The following is a 21,911-nucleotide window of genomic DNA, read 5'->3' as shown; positions in this document are numbered from 1 at the left end:
TTGCCACAATTTGCCCATAAAATACAGTCAATTCACTTTACACTATATTCTGGTGAAGCCCTTTGAGACATCTTGAAGATGTGATAAGGTGCTATATCAAATGCAAGGATTATTATTATTATTAATATTATTATTATTATTATTTACAAAGTGCTTTACTTTCACCTCAGAAGTAATTTGGCTAGAATACAATGGTCTAGAGATTAATGATCAATAAACACTTAAGGTGTTTTAAGTTCTGTAATCAGAAATCATAAACCTTTCACATATTGACTTAAAGGAAAATCATATACAAACCTGCATAGAAGTCTATTCCCACAGTCAGTGATGTACCAGATATTGGCAGCAAAGCATCTGATTTATCATTTGGTTCAAGAGATATTCCTCTGATTTCTTCATGAACAGAATACATTAAGAATGATCCAAACCCTAATATATATTAAAAAAAACAGTCAATTATAAATAACAATTCTTTTGTATGGACTCAAAAAAAGCATTTCCCCTTTATATTTTTTGGAGAGTTGGGTATCTGACATATGTGGAAATCAATCACCATGGTTAAAATTTTCCAACCAAACTACTCATAGTTTAACACATGAAGGGGTTACGTTTGTCACGTATGGGGTGTACACTCTCTCCCCACTTTGTTTACTTAATCGTGAAGAGTTCAGGAGCAAGTTAACAAGAGCCAAGGATTAGACTCCACAGGTTGCATTGGGAGTTTAACCAACAAAAACTGACACAGTTTATAGTTGAGTATGTTAGTAAGCTGCCTGCTGTTTCTCCATTTAGAACTAAGCTAGCCAGTGAAGCTTTGAATTGCAGGGTTAACAGGAGCCGAGTGGGAAGGATGTGAGCACTCAGTGTGCTCCTTCAAATTCCTGTTTTATGTCATGGAGAGTATCTTGAAATTTTGTGGACCTGCTTGGCTCGGGTATCCAAGTCATGAGACTCTCACAGAGAACTCTTTGAGTTTAGAATATTTACCACCTTGATTTAAAAAAAAGTTATGCTACCAAGTGTGAAACATACTTCACTGATAGGCTACTCAAAACACATCAAAGTAAACCTTCTATTTTACTGCAAACTATCCCAGGTTGCATTAGCTTTTAACTGAACTCATGAAACTGGCTGAATTTTACATTCATATACAAAATACACCTTTTCGATTATCCTTTGGAGTATATATCCTGCAAAGCACTTGGAGACATCCTCCAGACATGAAATGCACCATATCAAATGTAAGGATTCTTATGCTAAAGCCATTCTCTTTCCCTTGATCTGTCCTCCTTATCAGGGAAGGTTTAACATAGGGCTCAACATAGGGCCTTTCAAATAAGGATGTAGATTTCACTCTGAGATCAGCTTCCAGCAGTCTCTCTCTCTTGCCATGATGATATTGATGATGCTTCACAGGGGCAGTCACACAGATCCACAAATAGACAGAGAGAAGCATATTTACAAAGTGATGGACCAAAGAACTTGACTGTGTACATCTGTAGCAAAGCTGTCTGTGAAGATTATTTAAATTAAAATATATATAAGCGAATTAGAACTATTCACTTTTAGTGGGCAAGGATAAACAAATAATAAGACATCACAACAACAATGTGCATTTATATGGAGCCCTGTAGCTCAGTGGTAAGAGCACTCGCTTTGCAAGCGAGAGACCTGAGTTCAATCCCAGGCAGGGCGAAACCTTGGGCAAGTTTCCTTATTCCACACGCCTAATAATAATCCCTCCAAAAAACAAAACAATAATAAAACAAAATTGGTCATTTTCAATCCATGACTGTTTGTGGGACATTGCTGTGCGCAATTGGCTGCCGCGTTCACCCACAAATATACAGTCAATTCACTTTACGGTATATTCTGGGAAGCGCTTTGGGACGTCCTCCCGACGTGAAAAGCGCTATATCAAATGCAAGGATTATTATTATTATTATATAGCGCCCTTCACGCAGGTTAGCATCCCAGAGCGCATGACAGTGGTGACGTCTGACCCCCAGCCAGGAGTGGGAGGGGGCGGGGGGGGAACATGACTGTAAGCATGAGCAAAAAGGAAGGTCTTTAGGCGGGATTTGAATGTGTGGAGGGAGGGGGCAAATTGGAGGGATTGGGGGAGAGAGTTCCAGAGCTTCGGGGCGTAGTGACTGAAAGCACGGGCGGTGATTGTGGAGTGGAGGGGGCGAGGGACAGACAGGAAGCCGGAGCCGGCCGAGCGGAGGCTGCGGGTGGTGGAGTAAATGGGTGAGCAGCCAAATAACCGAGACAGAACATCATTTCCATGTACTGTGGTTTCACCGAGTTACTTAAAATACAAACCTTCACATGACATCTTGTCACTGCGCAGACTATATCCCAGAGTGCACTTACACGTCCGTCTGCTTTCTGAGGCCGGCAGACAGAGCTGAGAGCAGCCCCCATTGTTCAAACTGCACAGATTACTACCTAAATGGAGCATATAAAAGCAGTGTTCAGCAACCAAGAGACATTCTGGATAGCTACAAGCTACATGAATAATGAGACATCTCTTTACTGTATAGAGATCTGTGTCAAACTGATTGATGGATAACTGTATCAGAGAAAACTAAAATAAGAACTAAAATTTCTATCCCAAAGAGCTCGAAAAATGCATTTTGTTTTACAATAAAGGTGCATTAAATCAATCTGCAGTAATGCGATTTGTCTATCTGCTGTTAAAATTTACGATTATTGTAATACTGTAAAGTTGTGCTCTCTTTACAATGCCGTGGCCCTTTTACCTTGTGATACAAATGACTATATAGACAGGAAAGGTTCACATTTTTTCAGCTACATAAAAAAAGGATCTAGCTTGAGCGCTGAATACAGAAGGGCATCAAATAATATGCCTTTAATCTTTTGAGGTTAGGACTCAACTTCAGATTGAATGGTACTTTTTCAGAAATGTTACCAGTTTTTCTGTACAAATAACCCTGGAAGTACCTCTGATGATCTGTTTCTAACTGAATAGTTAAACTAGAATGATAAAATCTCCTGATGCACACGATGATTTAGCAAATACATTAATGAGTGTAAACAGCATTCACATTGCGCCTTTGCTCCCCGTCACCGAACAGATTAAACCTTCACATCATCAGAAGTTCAAATTTCCTCTTATTCTGTGACATGCACATGTTTGTGATTGTTTAGTTAATGTATGTGACATGAATTCATGTATTTCCCTCCAAGAATTGCAATACCTTATATAGAGTTGTTATAGTCTGGAATGCACTGCCTGAAAGGGTGGTGGAAACAGATTCAGTAACAAATTTCAAAAGGGAATTGCACAGGTACTTGAAGTGGAAAAATTTGCAAGGATTTGGGGAAAGATCGGGGGAGTGGGACTAATTGGGTAGCTCTTCCAAAGAGACAGCACAGGCATGATGGGCCGAATGGCCTCCTTCTGTGCTGTAATATTCTATGATTCGATAATTCTATGAAACAATAATATACACAAATTAGAAACTAGCACGTTATTCTCCACTTTTCAAATAAACGTTCAGTACAGTTAACATGTAAAATAGCTTTTGGAAATGAACTAGATATGAATTAATTGATTAATTGAGACACCTGCCAAACTACTGAAATTCTGTCGACAGAAATTCTGTCTCTGTTGCTTGTCTGGTCTCAAGTGTTTTCAGCTCATGTATTGTGATGTTGAAACCAGCAATATTATGGTAAGATGCTCAAACACATGAGGATAGCTTCATGAACCCTCACACTGTACGTAATACCAAAACCCACAACTGTAAAACTTCATGTACGCATTGTGCCTTTGCTAATTTATTTTGCATCTTATGGTGTAATAATAATAATAACCCTTGCATTTGATATAGCATCTTATCACATCTTTGAGACTTCTCAAAACACTTCACAGAATATACTGTAAAGTGTAGTGACTTTATATTTTGTGGGCGAAACAATCAATTTCAGATGGACAGGACTACACACCACACGATGCAAACAGAAACAGAAACAGAAAGTGGATGCTGAAAAAGAATGAACTTCTCAGTGGTTCCCTTAGAGTGATTATTCCATAATAAAGGTTTGGATGAAGGTGACATTTTGGCTCAGTTGAGACTATTCTTCCAGAACAACAGTCTTACTGCCTTACCATTGTGTCCTGATGTGGAGCTCATCAAAGCTGCTACAATAAATACATCATAATTTACAAACATAAAACATAAAAAATGTTGAAAATACAAGAAATACTTTCCCCCCAAAATGGGAGATTAAAGTATCAGAGGCCTTAGGTTCCACCTAGTCTTAACCTATACATGGTACCCAATCAGCTGTGTACATTGCAGTGCTTTGAGACATCCTCCTGATGTGAAAGGTGCAATATAAATGGAAAGAGTATTGGAAGATTCTTTTGTCTTAAATTTAAGATGAAGCATAATTGTGGAAAATTCTTCAAATCAGTCTTCATTTGGAAGCTGATAATCCAGAGTTCTTTCAAGGAACCAGCTTCCAATCGAAGACTGAATTGAAAAATTCTCTACAAAGCTGTGCAGTCTTAAATTTTAAGGCAAATTAGGTTTATAAGCTAAGGCGAGGGAAAATTTCAAACACCTGATGCAATCCTTTATCAGAACAGAAAACAAGGCCCTTGCCATAACACACACCTCATAAAGCTTTAACTCTAACCTTTCTACTTTACATATGGGCCTACTGATGCCATTTATCAGGAGACAATTAATCCTTCTATCATCCAACCTGGAGCAGTTCTTGAAAGTAAAGGTTAGTTTCCATTAACAGCTGTTAAGGCTGACAATAGTTCTTCCTGTGTGTATTGTGCCTGGTGCACATAATTGCCTTTAATCTAACCCTTGTGTGACACATTGCAATGTAGCTTCAAATTTATATACATTTGTTGGAAATTTACAACTGATTTGCAATCATGGATCACTGTAAATAGTGCAGTTATTCACAACTACCTTAGTCTGCAACAGCACCTCACATCTTAGGATGAGTAATCAATGGCCATCAATCAGTGCCTTCACATCACATCAGCAAAACTGCTAATGCAAGTCTGTTGGAATGTGTTTGTCCCTGGTGGCTCCATCCATTTCAAAGTCATAACCTTAACATTTGGCCAAAATGGGTTAGGACCAAGATAAGGAAAAATATCTTCACTAACTGTAAGATATTGGCATACACTACCCCAGAAAGCTATAGATGAGAAATCAGTTCAGGGATTTAAAATGGAGATGAATAGACATCTGGGGAATAACAATATTAAGGAGGATGGTTGAAAAGGTGATAAAATGGGATTGGATGAGGTGATAGCCATGAGCCTCAGAGTGGTCTATAGCAGAGTGAGGTCGCTGGGTCAAATTGCTCCCGTTTCTAATTTCCTGAATTTTCATTGTTTTTTGTCCTTTCTGAACTCTTACCTTCTTGCGACCCTTTCTCAAAGATTTTCATGTGCAGCACTGTTGCAATATTTTTCCTCACAACAGAAGGATCGGATCCATCCTTATTGCAGGTGCCAATCCATTCAGATGATTGGTCCGCCCACCACAACTTGTTTCCTTTAAAAAAAATCAGGTGTTCCTGTCAGTGTGCCATTTCACCCATTTATCCAACTCCCATTTTTTTATTTAAATATGTTATTTAATTTATTTAAAGCGTTTTGGGAAGTCCTCCCAACGTGAATGGCGCTCAACAAATAATAAATAATCCTTGCATTTGATATAGCGCTTTTCACGTCGGGAGGACGTCCCAAAGCGCTTCACAGAATAGACTGTAAAAGTAAATTGACTGTATATTTGTGGGCAAACGCGGCAGCCAATTGCACACAGCAATGTCCCACAAACAGTTGTAGATTGAAAATGACCAATTTATTATTGTTTTGTTTTGGAGGGATTATTATTAGGCTCTGTGTGGAGTAAGGAAACTTGCCCAAGGTTTCGCCCTGCCTGGAATTGAACTCAGGTCTCTCGCTTGCAAAGCGAGTGTTCTAACCACTGAGCTACAGGACTCCAAATGTAATTTTGTTGTTGTTCTTCAAACCAAAGATATTTCACATTACCTGTACACTTAAATTCCCAAATTCTGTACTCTAATTATACAATGCAAGATGAAAGCAGAAATATCATACATTTTGATTTGTGCGTCAAATGGCATAATTGCAATAGCACTACTTTACAGATAGGATAGTACACTGCTAAATCAATAGGAGAGTGACACATAGTTTAATGTTCACTCTGAAAAGATTTGAGTACGTTAACCTGCAATTTTTGCATAACAGATCATATCAATACAGCACAATTATAGTATTATAGTGCAGAACACCACTGATAAATTGTAATGTTTCACAGCATATTGGATGTGCACATTGAATCAGTTACAAAACATTTAATTTTTTATAGAATAGGTCAAGGCAATCCTGTAACCTAATGGAATCCTGTAGCTTAGTGGTCAGAGCACTTGCCTCGCAATCCATTGGACTGGGGTTCGTTTCCCAGGACTGGGGTTCAATTCCCAGGCAGGGCGAAACTTTGGGTAAATTCCCTTACTCCACGCGCCTGTTTACCTAGCAGTAAGTAGTAACCCAGTTGTTAGTCAATTGGCGGATTGCTTCTCCGGGAATAATAACCTCTTAAAAAAAATAGTCATTTGGTCACTCAATTCATGCCTGTTTGCAGGACACTGCTACTGCGTTTCACCCACAAAATATAGTCAATTCACTTTACAATGTGTTCTGTGAAGTGCTTTGAAATGTCCCAATGACGTGATAAGGCGCTATATCAAATGCAATAATTATTAAATGCAAGGATTAAGGTGTGCAGGCCCCCATCAAAATAAAAAAAAGTAGGACAAGAGAAATATGACAGTGGTTAGGTAACACCACAGTTACATCACATTACATTGGGCACAATGCTGGAAGCGATCAAGTTTTGCTCTGAATAAATTGATTTTGAATTGGAATGTGTTGGTTTATATTTCCTGCTTGCAATCATTCTCATCTGGGACTAAGAAAAATCTCTCTGCGTGCAAATCAATGTGCTGCTGGGACCACCTTCTCATCAGCGTAATTCAGTTTTAAATTGCACTGCTACAAAGCACATTTATGCCATTTGCTTTCAGGGCAAAAAGTGCAGGAACATTTGGACATCTCAATCATGTGAAGAGCCAAGTGAGGAATATCAGTTCTGGGAATAAGGCATGCAATTCCTTTTTGCACAGAATTGCATTAACTTCAGTGATGTGCATCTTATATAAATTTAGCAAAAAGAGAGATTTCAACCCATTCCCAAGTAAATACAAATTGAGTGACCAAATTATTTTTATTTCTTTTGAAAGAATTATTACCCCCAGGATACACGATCCACCAATCGACTAACAACCAGGTTCCTATTTACTGCTAGGCAAACAGAGTGGTGTGGAGTAAGAAAACTTGTCCAACATTTCACCCTGCTGGGAATCGAACCCAGGTCCTCTTGCTTGCAAGGCGAATGCTCTAAACATGAAGTAAAAAAGACAAAAATGAATTGCTCACTGCTTATATAATTCACACCTTCATGCCTAACTCAACCGCAAATCTAAACTTCCTAAAATTGGGATATTCATCACACATTAGGCTAATTATATTAATGAGTTCCATGAGAAAGACATTACATATATTTCATTTGTGAAATACATGCAATAGTTTTTTCTACTATATCATAATAACAGGGTTTAAATATATTAATATTGCAAAGCAATTTTTTTCCCTCAGGTGCAGTTTCCATTAGCCTACAAAAGTAGGGAAGTAATGTGACATTCATATTAAACCTTGGTCAGACCATATTTGGAGTACTTGTGCAGTTTTGGTCAGCATACCATAGGAAACATATGAGGGCATTTGAAAGTGTATTATTGGTATGTTACAATGGTGGAATCAGAAAAATCCACTTGACCTTCAATCTAGCTCATTATACATTGGAATCCATCTATTTGATCACTGAAGGAAAGGTTAAGCATGACCTTTTCTGATCTCCTAAAGATACTCAAGTAAAATGCCAGGTTAGTGTACATCTACGCTATTCAAATCTCCACTTGTTTTTCATGAATCATAATGTCCCACTCACTCTCTTGGATTGTCTAGGATGGGTACTAGAATTACCCATCCATGCTGCAAAATAAAGGAATCATTCCAGATTAGGTATGGGGAAGGAGGAGAGATTCAGGGGGGAGTGATTCAAACTGTAATTGGTTTAAAAGTCATCAGGATTTGTTACAATTTTAGTCAGTCACTAACATCAGTAGCTGCCAGAAAGATGGAATTTGACCAACTATCTCATGTACAGTTCACATCTCCGCACAATTCTTGGTAACCTTCAAGCCCAGTGAGGTGAAACATGTTACTCCAATGGAATGATTACAGGTGCTGATTTTACAGTGCTGAGCAGTGTAACAATAATACAGTACATCGGGACCTAGTCACCACCTTCTTTTACATGTACACAGGCACTGAAGTTTATTTTCGATCAGACTAAAATAATCAGTCATGTACTCAAAATGTTCAATTTTAGATCTCTTGAGCTTCTTTACGCTTCCCTTCACTTCTCGTCTACAACGTAGTTTTGGGCTGTCATGAGTGTTTTAAGAGCACACTTACTGTTAAATGAAGATGGACATTGGGAAACACAGATTGTACTGTATCACTAAACTGCTCTACCATTAAGTACCCTTTGTGTAAAATTATGAGCAGGAAACCAAGTTTTGATGGTCCATTAGTTTCCATTTATGGTTTTATTATATTAATACTTGGAGAAGATTGCTGTGTCATTACTACTGGGCAAATTGCCCACCCTTATTTCTGCTCTAATGTTAAGTATATACAGTATTCCATAAATGTCATTCAGTAATCTGATATAGTTTCTGTTTTAAAGAAAAAATACAGTTTATTTTAAAAACTTTTTTCTTTTTAGTTTTTTTAAACTAAAATAATTTTGGGAACGTACATTGTATAATATAATAATTTAATAAATTAACTATAATTTGATCTACTAACAGTACTGAATTGTGTGTATTATTTGTAATGTATAAATCATCAATTCTCGCTTAATGCAGACAAACCAGTTTAAGACTGAAACTACCCAATCAATATTTTATAAAAGACTTAATAGAAATTGCTAGATGCTTAGTTAGCAAGTAAATTATTCATAATGATTAACTGATAGGTTGAAAACTGATGTACAAAGTTCCATATGAAATCCATCAGCGGGGAAGCAGAATAGCTACAAAGGGTGAGGGAAATCTCTGAGACAGAAAACATTATCAATTGCTCTTTCATAGCAAAACAATGTATCAGTTTAACTAAATATTTAATGATTTATTTTAATTTTGATATTAAGATATTGATCAATATGTTTGTAGGAAAAGCAAAATGTCAAAACCGTTCTTGTAAGCTTTAGCCTGAGCTGTCAATAAGATTAACAATAACTGTAACTGCGAATTTTAGTTGTGTGAATTTGCTTAAGTAAGGTTTTTCTTTATGTTTTGCTACCACAATACAGAAAGAATATGTGCTGTTTGCATGACAAGATATTATTTATTGCTTTGTCTAGATTGCATATGTTGAAGTACTACTGATACATGCGGAAGAAATAGTGATATATATCTATTTTGGGCATCATTGGGCAACTTGTTCAATGCATTCAAATGTCATATTATCATCAATGATAACAATTGGCTATTAGTTTAAGAATGCATAGTTACAAACACATGCGCACACTCCTAAATGATGCTGAGAATTGCAAGTAGTATCAGTCCATGTAAACAAATGCATTAGAAACAGATAAACCCATTAGCTACATACACAAAGGTACAGCTGATGGAGCATAAACACATTGGAAAATGCTGCAATATAATTTTATAATGCTGTCAGTGCACATTGGTAAGGCACAGACCAGTCTGACAGATTGGAAATAGGAGCAGGGAATAATGCAGATTTCATGCTTCTCTGCAGATAATGGATTAAATTGAACTAAAAATATCTCTTTCAAAGAAACTCTAATCACACTAAAAACTGGAAGTGAAGAGACATTTTGATAGCTAAACCTCAAAAACATTTAAATGTCTCGCATGTTAAAAATCCAAGATGGCAGCAGTACAATGACTGATTTCAACACTGAGACACTAGTCCTGATGAAGGGCTCTAAATAAATGCAAGTTGTTGACCAAAAGGAAATGTTTTCCAGAAGTCAGAAGAGTGTTCAGCTCCAACCATTATTTAAATAGTGGACAAAATGCACCACAAATTATCACCGGTGATAATTACCACATCCCCAAATTTCTCCTACGATTCGACATCTAGTAAAAACTGCTACAAATATCTGCGGTAGAAAATGCATTAAATAAAATAACCACACAATAGATAAAGGCAGCTAGGATAACAACCAGAAACATGGAACATATTTTCCATTATTCAAAGTAACATACATGAAATTACTACACTTTCAAAACCCAACCTTCCCTCCCCACCTTCAAAGCCTGCCTTAAGACATTTCAACTGCACTTTTTGTCACTTTTCTCCCCCAATCCCCACCTTCGTCAGCTCTTCCCACCCTCAGCTTGGGCTCCCAGCTTTTAGATGTCTTCCTGACATGAAATAAATGTACATAAATGTAAAATTGTTGCTACTGAATTTTACAAAGTTACTTAACCCTGTGTCATTATTATAAACTGAGTGTACCACTTTCTGTATTAGATAATGTGGACATCGTCAATGAGAAATTTTAGAACATTAGTGGTTCACTATTTGAGGATTCTACTTCTACAGTACTTGGCTCTCTGGAAATGAAATGTTTCTACTTAGCCACTGACAGCATGAACTATTAATGCATAGTGAAACATGGGTGGAAGTAAATTCAAGAGCACTACAATTGGTGGATTGCCTAACACCAGTTCCTTTCATTGACAGAAAACACTGCAACAGCAATAGGAACTCTCTTCCCTTCCATCGTCTTGCCAGCTTAAAAAGTGCATTTTGTGCACAATCACTTGTGTGGTAAATTTGACCCAAACAGGGCTCATCTTAGCCAAGAGATGACCGACACTTGGAGCCATTATTCCTAATATATTTAAGCTTAGCCTGATTGGGAAACACATAGTGACTCTCCATCAGAATAAAGTGCCCAATTGTCAATGAAATACATATCCCGAAATTGCACAGGAAAGGCCATTGTCCCTTCATATCAAAAGAGTTCAGTCGAAGATCATTTGGAGCAGAATGCATTGTTTTCAGACAGAGGGTCAAAATCCTATTAATATTTGCTAAACTCATACATAAACCTGGATTGATAAACAGACTTGATAAATAATTGTGTCAATTATCGCTACCAAGACAAAAATAAGGGACAGAATATATGTTGTTAGTTTTGTCACTTCTGAAGCTCATGAGGATAATTTTAATTGGTTATTTTCTGCTGAAGAAGAAAGAAGCTTGTGAATTAGAAAGGATTTTCAAACAAATTAACAAATTAATTGGTGTGTTTAGCAACATTTATCTAGGAAGATGTCTCAAAAGAGTACTTGGGTTCATAAGATACTATAGTAAGGAGAGCTTGATAACTTGATAACTTAAAGCAAAAAACAAGCCACTTGTAAAATTAGCTTTTCCACATTCGGAAGTGTGGCAATCTTGCTCGACCATGAAGAAAATCATTTAATAATGTGGATTCCCAGAATGAGCCATATTGAATTGTAATATATTAATGAATTGCTACCAAATTGCAGCCTCAAAAAATATAGATATCCTACCTAGAAAGCCATTTCCGAACATCTCTCTGTGCAATTAATTGAGTTTTTGTGATTATAATAGAAGAAATCACTGCCATTTGCAGAACAGTTCTTTCAAGTAGAGATGAAAGTACCATATTTGAAAATGAATGCAAATTCTTCCAGAATTCCATAACTAGCTGAGACCAAATTGACAAGAGAGGGAATAGAAGGGCTGAATCTGTGACTGATGGCTGTTAAGTATATTGCAAACCTTTCTTTTCCCAAAATTTTACACAGACAAGGGTAAAGCAGACTTCCTTATGAAAAGCTCATTTCAAGATTCCCAATTACATTGACAAGGTCACAAGATAGCAAATTCAGCAAATAATCCATTATTGACCTCTAAGATGTCAAGCAATATTCAAGCTAACATACAAAAAAAATACAAATTGATTGGCAGGTCTATGTATGGATACACTTTTCTCAACCCTAACAGTGTCCCCTATAGGCACAACACTAAAAAAAAGGTCTCAATTTATATAGCATTTATCATTTCCAATAGCAACCCAATTAATCATTTGGTAGATCCTGCACTCTGCACCAAGTCCTATGCCAAAGTCAAGTAGAAAATTAACATAATACAGGGCAGCCCTGTTATAACACAGCTTTGCTTATAACATAGATCTACTGTAGACCCACTTTAACTGGGAATTGCACGTTTATGAATTATATACCATTACATGTTCTTTATTTGTATCTTTTATCATATTTTTCAGTGATAAACTACTCCAATGTCCCATTTACAATACCATTTATTGTAACTAATATAAAGCAGAGGCTTCAGACTCAAATCCCGATCTGTGCTGATCAAAGGAAAAACAGATATTAGGATGTTGTAATTACTCTCTGGATTGGGAAGGAAAGGGGGTGGAAATGAACTGTATTTTCCTGCGGTGCCTCCCTTGTTTAAACAGCCGGTCATATGTAATATGAGGGGCATCACATCGACCAGCTAATTGCGTGAGGTAGCCTCTTCTCAGGAGAGGAAGAGGGGAGAAAGGGGGAAACATGTTGGAAAAATATTGATAATAAAGAAATAACCATTAAAACCAAAGTATTATTCACCATTCTTGTTCAGACAAACCATTTGTATTGAATATTGAAACTATTTTATCATATTGGATCACTATCTAATGAATTCTTAGAAGCACCAATAGCTACCAATTTCAGATACTTACTAAAGGAGGAAAACAGGAGGACTTTTTTAAAAAGTAGAGGGTTGTTAGGATATTGAATGATTTCCAGAAAGCAGTGCTTTCAAGATGTTACCAGATATCTAAAATACATATTTATAAAGGAGTAATTGGGTAAATCGGACAGAATAGATTGCTTTTGAAAGAACCAGTACTGATACAATGGGCTAAATAGACTTATTTTGTGCTGTAAATTTCTATGGTTCTATATTTCTTAACAATATTCCATTTGATATTATATTCACTGCTAATGTATGATGTAGGAAGGTACCGTCTTTCATCTTTAGTGGCGACACTGCATGGTATTTGTAATAGAAACTATTATAGAGCCAATGACAATGGCATTAGCTCTTCATTACGTAGCATAAGAGCTGAATTATCAAATAGAGTTGACTCGATGTCTTGCATTACCTACCTTGGCTCACAAGATAGTCAATCCACTTTACAGTAAACCTGTGAAGCGTTTTGAGACGTCTCGACTAAGTGAAAGACACTATATCAAATGCGAGGATTATCATTATGTGACAGACCAAGGAAACATTTGCTCTATATTCAGCATCAGTTCAACATTTAACTTTAATTTGAAGCAATTCTATTCCTATTTAATTATACCTGTTCTATGGCTATAAATACAATTGGAGCAATTAGGTGAATGATTAAAGGCTGAGCATTTATAATTTGCATCAAGGCTGCTGCAGTTAAGAGGTGACACGTTTTTGGTTACTATAATCATTCCTAATCACTTTACAAAGGCTTTGATGCACATCTTCTCCAATTGTTCTGAACATGTCCTTTCTTGCCCAGATAGGGCACTAATTTACCATTTACACAGCTGAAAGCAAACCAGTAACATTTGGAGTTATGCTTATTTTTCATTGTTGAACCACCTGGGGGAACAATGAAAAATGTAAAAAAAAAGATTTCAGGGTTAAGATTAGTTTTACATTGGCTGCTTATTTAAAGTGGAGCTGTTACGAATTGCTACAAAAAGCAAATTGATGATATGCAAAAAGTGCATTATCCTAGGAATGTACCTACTAATCTATTGGTGATTTCACAACAGCTGTTTCAGCATATGAATGGATTTTGATGACAGATTCCAATTTGATGAAAAGCTTCAAACCTCGATATGCTGCCAAGTTATTTTGTCAGGGAACAACTGGACTATCCCGGTAAGCACAGAGCAATCGTTTTAAATGGTAGAGCTCCCTTACTTGATGCAACTAAATCGTACCAAAGGTTGTCTGATTATTACACAACCAGGCAAATGCTTACAACTTTAAACTACCAATTGTCGGAAACCCATCATAAACTCACACTTCAAAGGTTGACAAATTTACCAAATACATCCGCCAAGGTTGGTTCTTTTACTCACATGACCAGGTAAAAATTTACACTTCTAGAAAGACTGCAATAGGATCTGGCATTGAACATTCCAAGCTATCAGGAAGTCACCAGGTAATACACAGAAGTAGAGATTACTTTGGAGCAACTGGAGGTTTATAAAGTTACCGGATCTAAAATGATAATAAAGAGGGAGTTACATAGGATATCCAGCTATTATTTTCCAATGGTGCCGAGAAATGTGAATAATACAAAAATATAGTGGAGAGGGTAAGAAAGTTAATGGAAATGTAAACATCTAACATGAGCAGATGGATTGGACTGAAAGAAAGGGTCTAATGTGTGGTTAAACATTTAGAAAGTGGTGATGTATTTATTTGGATTGCACTAGGAAGATTCCTGCCCGCCATTTACTAATCTCAACACCCATATCCATAAAACCGATTCAAGAGTTTGATCTTGATATTTAAGGGTTGGTTAGTGAGATTATAGATTATATCTGAGTTTTTTTGTTGAGCAAAAAATCACAATGTCACTCAAAGACCATTCCAATGCAGTGCTCAATGGGTCAAGAGTCAAACACACAAAGAAGTTGATATTGAGAATGGTGTTGTGTGTCTATGTGTGTGTGTGTGTGTTTGGAGGCGAATTAGGTCATTTCAAATTGATACATTACTAATTTCTAGATGTAAACTTCAAATTAGACCCCAACGTCAGTTGTCTTGACATTAAATGTGAAAAAAGAACTTCAAGATTACATGGTGGGATCAAAAATAATATGTTCTTAAATGATTTCATACATAACAAATCGATAAGAAGTTTTCGAGAATTTGATTGAATTATTGTAAAAAGGAAACACAATTCATATCATACATCTTGACTTTCAGAAGACATATGGCACCAAAAAATACTTTAGTGATCAATGGTGATCTAATGATCTAATAGGGACTTTAAGAGGAACTTCTTAACACACAAGTGGTGAGAAAGTGGAACAGAAATTTAAATGCAACAACAACTTACATTTCTATAGCGTCTTCATGCGGGCAGTGTTTCAAAGCGCTTGCTTAAATGCAATACTTAAATGCAATACAGAAACATTAAATGAAATAATTTAGTAGATGTATTCTCACAAAACATTGCAACAGAATTTTTTTAAAAAAAACTTAACCCAAGGAATTAATTAATTCTATAGGTCCGAGGAGACTGTAGGATGAAAGTTTTAATTTCATTTTAAATGATAGATTTATTTATAACTTGGACTGACAGAGAGCTAGAGGCATTTGTTCACAGTTAAAGACTAGGCTGCAAAGTTGAGCAGTGCTACTGACAATGTCACAGTTGACCCAGATTTGTTTAAACTGTTGCTTGCTCCCACCACAAAATCAGATTCTCGAAGCACAAAATAACTTAGAAACGCTGGAGGACAATTATGCTAACAAGATAGTCAGAAGATTATTTTTTCATGACTTTGTAAATGACGAGCTTTAAAGGTAAATGTAATTTCAGTAACTATTTGGGCTAGAAACAGTGATAACTCTTTATTCTTACACGCTTTTTGAAGAGAAAGCTATACTAATTGTGATGGGTTCTTCTGAAAAAGCAGATAATTTTCTTGTTTTGCTGCTGCCTGCTGTTTCTCTGAAAGTAGCACATTAGTCTTGTCTGCCAGCTTCAACATGAAGGTTGCACTTATTAAATATTACAGTGATAATCCCTCAGCATTTTCATGTTAATGGATACAGATGTTGAAAATCATCAGACTTTAATGCTGACTGAAAATAAATAAAATTAAAGGCAGCAATGAACAAAATTGTCAAACAAAATGAACTCATTAATTGTGTTCAACCTAATAAGTTGCATCCTCGTTTTTAGGGAACTTAATCTCAAGATGAATAATAATAATAATCCTTGCATTTGATATAGCGCCTTATCATGTCTTTGAGATGTCTCAAAGCGCTTCACAAAATATACGTAGAGTAAATGTAGATGAAATGTGGCAACTAATTGCGCACAGCAGTGTCCCACAAACAGTTGGGTGGAAGGATTATTACCCCCAGAAAAGCGATCCACCAATCGACTAACAACTGGGTCCCTATTTATTGCTTGGTAAACAAAGGCGTGTGGAGCAAGGAAACTCAGCCATCGTTTTGGGCTGCATGGGAATCAAACCCAGATCCTTTTGCTTGCAAGGTGAGTGCTCCAACCATTGAGCTTCAGGACTTCAATGGTACATTAATAGGAAATATTATGTTACATTTAAGTATTGCATTTAAGCAAGCATCCCGAGACACTGCTCACATGAAGACGTTATAGAAATGTAAGATGTTGTTGAATTTAAACTTCTGTTCCACTTTCTCATCACCTTTGTGTGAAGAAGTTCCTCCTGAAGTCTCTATTAGATCACCGTTGATCAGAAAAACCTTCAAGAAGTGTTTTTTGTGAAATGCATAAGAGTGTATTCCCTATTAATATGACAGCATTAAATAAAAAGATAAAAGACAGACTGGCAAGTTCAGAGGAGACCAATGTATTGGTTTGTATTGGGTGATGTGGTAATAAGTCATAGATTTGGAGGGTCCAGGCTTTGATCTTTGTCCTACACTGAATAAATCAGTTTGTAAATGTCAGCACATCAGTTGACCTCAGTACCTCAGGATCAGGGATAGGAAATAGCCAGATTCCCCGTGAATGCTGGAAAGTTAATGATCCTTGGATTTGATCCACATTTGTGAGTGTTGAATGAGGGCAGAAATGTCTCCGCTGTGGTGCATACCCAATATCTTGGTTAACAGGTGAGGTGCCAGTAGACTACTGTCATGCATGGTACCAAACTCTGACTTAACACCCTAAGAGGTGTAGGGGAGAAATTTAGGAAAATAAGTCTGATTAAGCAGAAGCATTGGCAATAATTTGGCTTGATACTGCTTCCCTTTATAATGCCCCACTTCCTGAAGATAGTGACTTAGACTGGGTTGTGAGTCCACAGGTGTCACTAGCCATATAATATCCTACAGTAGCCATTCTTAAGGTGTAAGTCTGAGTAATTAGTCTGGGTAAACAGGGTGCTCAACCACTGACCCTGTCTGTAACCCTGACACTTTCAAAAATATACCTCCCAGCAACGGATCACACCAAAGTATTATTCTAACATTATAGTCTGTATACAATCAACCTGACAACTTGCACAGCACTTAAATAAAACCAACACTACAAACTAAAATGGCGAGTTTCTGTAAATCTATTTATATTCTAGTTTCCTCGTGGTCTTTAAATCCCATTATGAATCAAACAAATCTTATGAAAAAAAGAACTAATCGAAACAGCTTTTCCTGACAATGTGCTTTACATATCTCCAGCTTTGCAGGGGGAATTTTCTTCTAATCCCTCACATCACTTGAGGCTGTTTAATCTTGTATTGATGTCTTCCAGTGCTGTGATCACAGTTTAAGTTAATAATCTTCTTCCACACTTATATCACCAGAACATTAATTGTGGCCAAAAAAAAACAACCCTATAAATTTCTGAAGCTGGTAACCACAATCTAGAGTTAGATATTTGTCAATGACAATAATAATAAAAATAATAATCCTTGTATTTAATATAGCGCCTTATCACATAGTTCAGACATTTCTGAGTGCTTCACAGGATATTCAATAAAGTGGATTGACTGCAATTTTTGGGCGTAAAGCAGCAGCCAATTGCGCACAGCAGTGTCCAACACACAGTCGTGGATTGAGAAGTCACTTTTTTTTAAGGGATTATTACCCCTGGAAACCGATCCGCCAATCAAATAACCACTAAGTTCCTGCTTACTGCTAGGTAAACAGAGGTGTCTGGAGAAAGGAAACAATGAGAGAGATCTTATCTTATTCAATACTATTTTAGGTCCCTGTTGCTGCAGCAATGTTAGCAAAGTGCTATGCTGTGAGAAGCTCTTAACATATCTGGCATCTTTCCAGAATAACGATTTGTTAGCAGAGATGCCACTGAATGGATTTTATTTCTAACAGTGATGCATTAATTTGAAATAAATATTAATTTTGTGCTAGATTTTCTTTTTTGATGAATTCACTCTTCAACATTCAGAGGGATTAATGCCCCCTTTTCAGTGCCAAGCAACAATTTATTTTAAAAATGGGATCCTAATGTGGATCAACCTACTCACCATTCTGATGAGTTACTGCTGGTACTATTGGCATGCTAAGTACTTTTGCTCGCATGATGAGAATAGCATGCAAATCTATGTATAAGTCAATGTGGTTTAGAATGTGTAGTACTGTGTTATCTTGGTAAAGGATTTAAGCATTCTATGTAGATCTATCAAATATATCTATAATGAGCATTTTATGGAGAATTGGGGCTACATCTGGAAAGAACTGCTGAGTAGGATGGAATGGGTAATTGATTTTCCAAGTACCGTTGATCGCATATAATGCACAATGTTGATTCCTCTCAAAGAGTGCAAAGCTAAAACTCCTAGAATCATATTCAGTGTAAAGCATAGAAATGTGCATCCGATTGGGTCTCTATGGCTGTTCGCTCCCCACGGCAGCTATCCACTTTAACACCATACCTGTCAGTCAATCTATCAACATGAAATACTTGTCATGGACGGTACATTTTTGTTCAACTCTTAACACCACGTTGAAACTGCAGCACTGACAGAGCTGTAGCTTTAGTCCTTGTGTTGCACTACAACTGATGTCGCTGCCTGCAGAGCTGCTGACTGCTGTGTGCAGAGGTGCATTTTCATTCTTCCTGTGGTGACAACATTGTCGAAGGCAGTACATGGTGACTGCCGTTGTCACCAGTGGTTCCAGCTGCCATTGCATTCTTAGCACAAGCAGCGAGCAATTCAGCTGGGTCTTGCACACGAACAATGTACAATCTTCGCTTTGCAAGAAGTGAGGAATGTGATTGCAAATTAAAGTCACAATTGGGAAACAACTGAGCTTGTGTTACTGTGCACTGCAGCTTGCAATGTAAACAGGACAGAATTCCTTGCATCGGCAGTCTCAGGATATTGAAGAACGCCTTCCAACTGTACATCTCGAGTATAAATGCTTATTATTGTGCAAGTGTGTATACATGCTTGGATGTTAGAATATAATGGGGCTTACTTTTACACTTAAGGTATCCCATTAAGCAATACAAGAATGCTGTGCTTTGTGATGAGCAGTTACACAGACAATCACTGAAATCATTGGCCTAGCTTCAAGCTGTGTAATGAATTGCATCAAAGGCATGTATCCGCACATGCACACTAATAAAGAATTTATACTGTGATGCACAGTTAGCTTCATTATATAATACTAATAATAATCATTGCATTTGATACAGCGCCTAATCACACTGTTGAGCATCAAGCGTCTCAAAGCGCTTCACAGAATATATTGTAAAGTAAATTGATTATATATTTTGTGGGCAAAACACAGCAGCCAAATGTGCCCAGCAGCGTCCCATAAACAGTTATGCATTGAATTAACCCATTTTTTCTTAAACATTGTTTTAAATATAATATAAATTTGGAGGGTGAATTCATGCCTCAGGGCAGACTACAACTTTAGTCAAAAGTGATCTGATAATCACATGTTCAAGCCTCATTTTGTTACAAATTCCATGAAGAAAATTGTCATATACATCATGAGATCGCAATGTCATACAAAGAAGCTCGCTGTGCTGCCAATACCAATGAGGCAAATAACAAATTAAAACAGAACTGTCAATGCTATGTTATTAGATGGACAGCATCATTATACTTACCCATAACAGCCAGAGCTGTTGCTTTGGTTAAGTACTGGGTCATTGACCTTATCACTTCTAAATTGTTCCCTTCCAGATTGCAGCTGTTTATGGTTCCAGTTGCTGAATTAATCCAATATAGCTTGTTTTCAGCATAATCAATTGAAAGGCCTGCAATTAAACAACAACAGTTTTAAACAAGTAATGTTTGTGTAAAAGGAAAAAAAAGGTGAAAGTTAGGGACCATTCTTTATACAAATCAACACTAAGAGTGGATACAGCCAAAGATGCAAAATAGGGTAATGCAATTCAATCAAGATTGCCCAGCAAATGACTTGTCCTTTTACTAATTTCGCACAATTGGTAACCTGTAATTTTTTGGGTTTCCAAACTAAGTTCAGAGAACCTGCTTATTTGAAAATGTAGAATGTCAATTAATCAAGTCCTGGACAAGGGCCAACCTTCTCCAACTCAATGTCAGCAAGACCGGGGCCCTCCTGATTGGCTCGCGCCAGCGCCTTCCCACCTCGGGCGCTGGCAGCATCAGCCTCCACGGCTGCACCCTCAACCTCACTAAGCCAGTCAGGAACCTGGATGTCTTGTTTGACCCTGAACTGTCCTTTCTCCCCCACATCCTTGCCATGACTGGCACTGCCGACCAACATCTCTGCAATATTGCCAGACCCTGCCATTTACTCATCCCCCAGGCTGCCGAAACCCTCACCCATGCATTCATCACCTCAAGGCTTGACTATGGGAACTCCGTCCTCATCGGCCTTCCCAACTATTCCCTTGTGTACTCTCATGCACCAGGCTCCGCGACACCATCACTCCCACCCTCGCCCAACTCCATTGGCTCCCCATCCCCCAGAGGATTGAGTTCAAGATCCTCATCCTCACCTTTAAGGCCATCCATTGCCTTGCCCCCTCTTACCTCTTTGACCTCCTGACTCCCTATCAACCTGCCCCTCCCTCCGTTTATCGGGCTCTGGTCTACTCCATGTCTCCCTCCCAACCCGCCCTACCATCGGTGTCCGGGCTTTCAGCCTCTCTGCCCCCACACTCTGGAACTCCATCCCACGATCCCTTCGCCTCGTTTCCTCCCTTCCCTCCTTCAAGGTCGGTCTCAAGACCCTTCTTTTCCACCATGCCTTTGGTCTCCCTCCCACCTCTCTGCCTTCTCTCACCCCTACACTAACCCGCCCCCATGCTTGGGCCCCAACACCTGACTGTTCAGCGCTTTGGGATGTCCTCCCGACGTGAAAGGCGCTCTATAAATGTAATTTTGTTTTTGTTGTTGTTGTAACATGCATTGTTGTATTTTTTTGCGTGATCCCAATGAAATCCGGCTGAACTGAGAAATCGTTGAATGGCTTGTACTTTGTAGGACACAACATTAACAACATTAACACTCTAGATATTCTTGAATTCTAATGTACTCAGAATCAAATTGTAAAAAATATTTTATTGGAAAAGGCCTCAGTGGTCTAGATTCTAGAGTCAAAAGCCACAGAATCTGCACTGACACTGAAGAAAAATCACTTTTTTTTATAGAATGTGTTTTTTTTCCTGGGTGTTACACAAGTCATGAAGGAAATGGACCACAGAGGGGCAAGCCAAGGGCAACTCAGACTCGTTGCATTACTGCTACACAAGACAAATCATACTGCTCCCAAAACAACCTCTTCCTAGAGCTGGACTCAAGCTTAGTTCATGCCGTGTGAACCCCTGCTTAAAGAGCACATCTGGTGAAAGCAATTTGCTGCCTACCATGCAGTATAAATACAGCAGAAGTCTATGGGCAGCACTTAATAATAACAATCCAGAGAATATGCT

The 21,911-nt window shown here is 37.7% G+C and overlaps 1 protein-coding gene across 1 annotated transcript in view; it reads right to left on the bottom strand.

Moving 5' to 3' along the window:
• The window catches only part of LOC103180487 (low-density lipoprotein receptor-related protein 1), a 552,054-nt gene that overhangs the window by 173,400 nt on the left and 356,743 nt on the right, over nt 1–21,911 (bottom strand). The window contains exons 32-35 of the mRNA XM_042336207.1: nt 20,097–20,246; nt 5,421–5,558; nt 2,326–2,451; nt 298–429 (exon numbers count right to left, since the gene is read on the bottom strand). Coding sequence (XP_042192141.1) covers nt 298–429; nt 2,326–2,451; nt 5,421–5,558; nt 20,097–20,246 — 546 coding nt within the window. The remainder of the gene's footprint in view (nt 1–297; nt 430–2,325; nt 2,452–5,420; nt 5,559–20,096; nt 20,247–21,911) is intronic.

The sequence above is a fragment of the Callorhinchus milii genome, unplaced genomic scaffold (assembly GCF_018977255.1).
Source record: "Callorhinchus milii isolate IMCB2004 unplaced genomic scaffold, IMCB_Cmil_1.0 Scaffold6, whole genome shotgun sequence".
In the NCBI taxonomy this organism is placed as follows: Eukaryota; Metazoa; Chordata; class Chondrichthyes; order Chimaeriformes; family Callorhinchidae; genus Callorhinchus; species Callorhinchus milii.
This window is presented reverse-complemented; position numbering and strand designations above follow the sequence as displayed.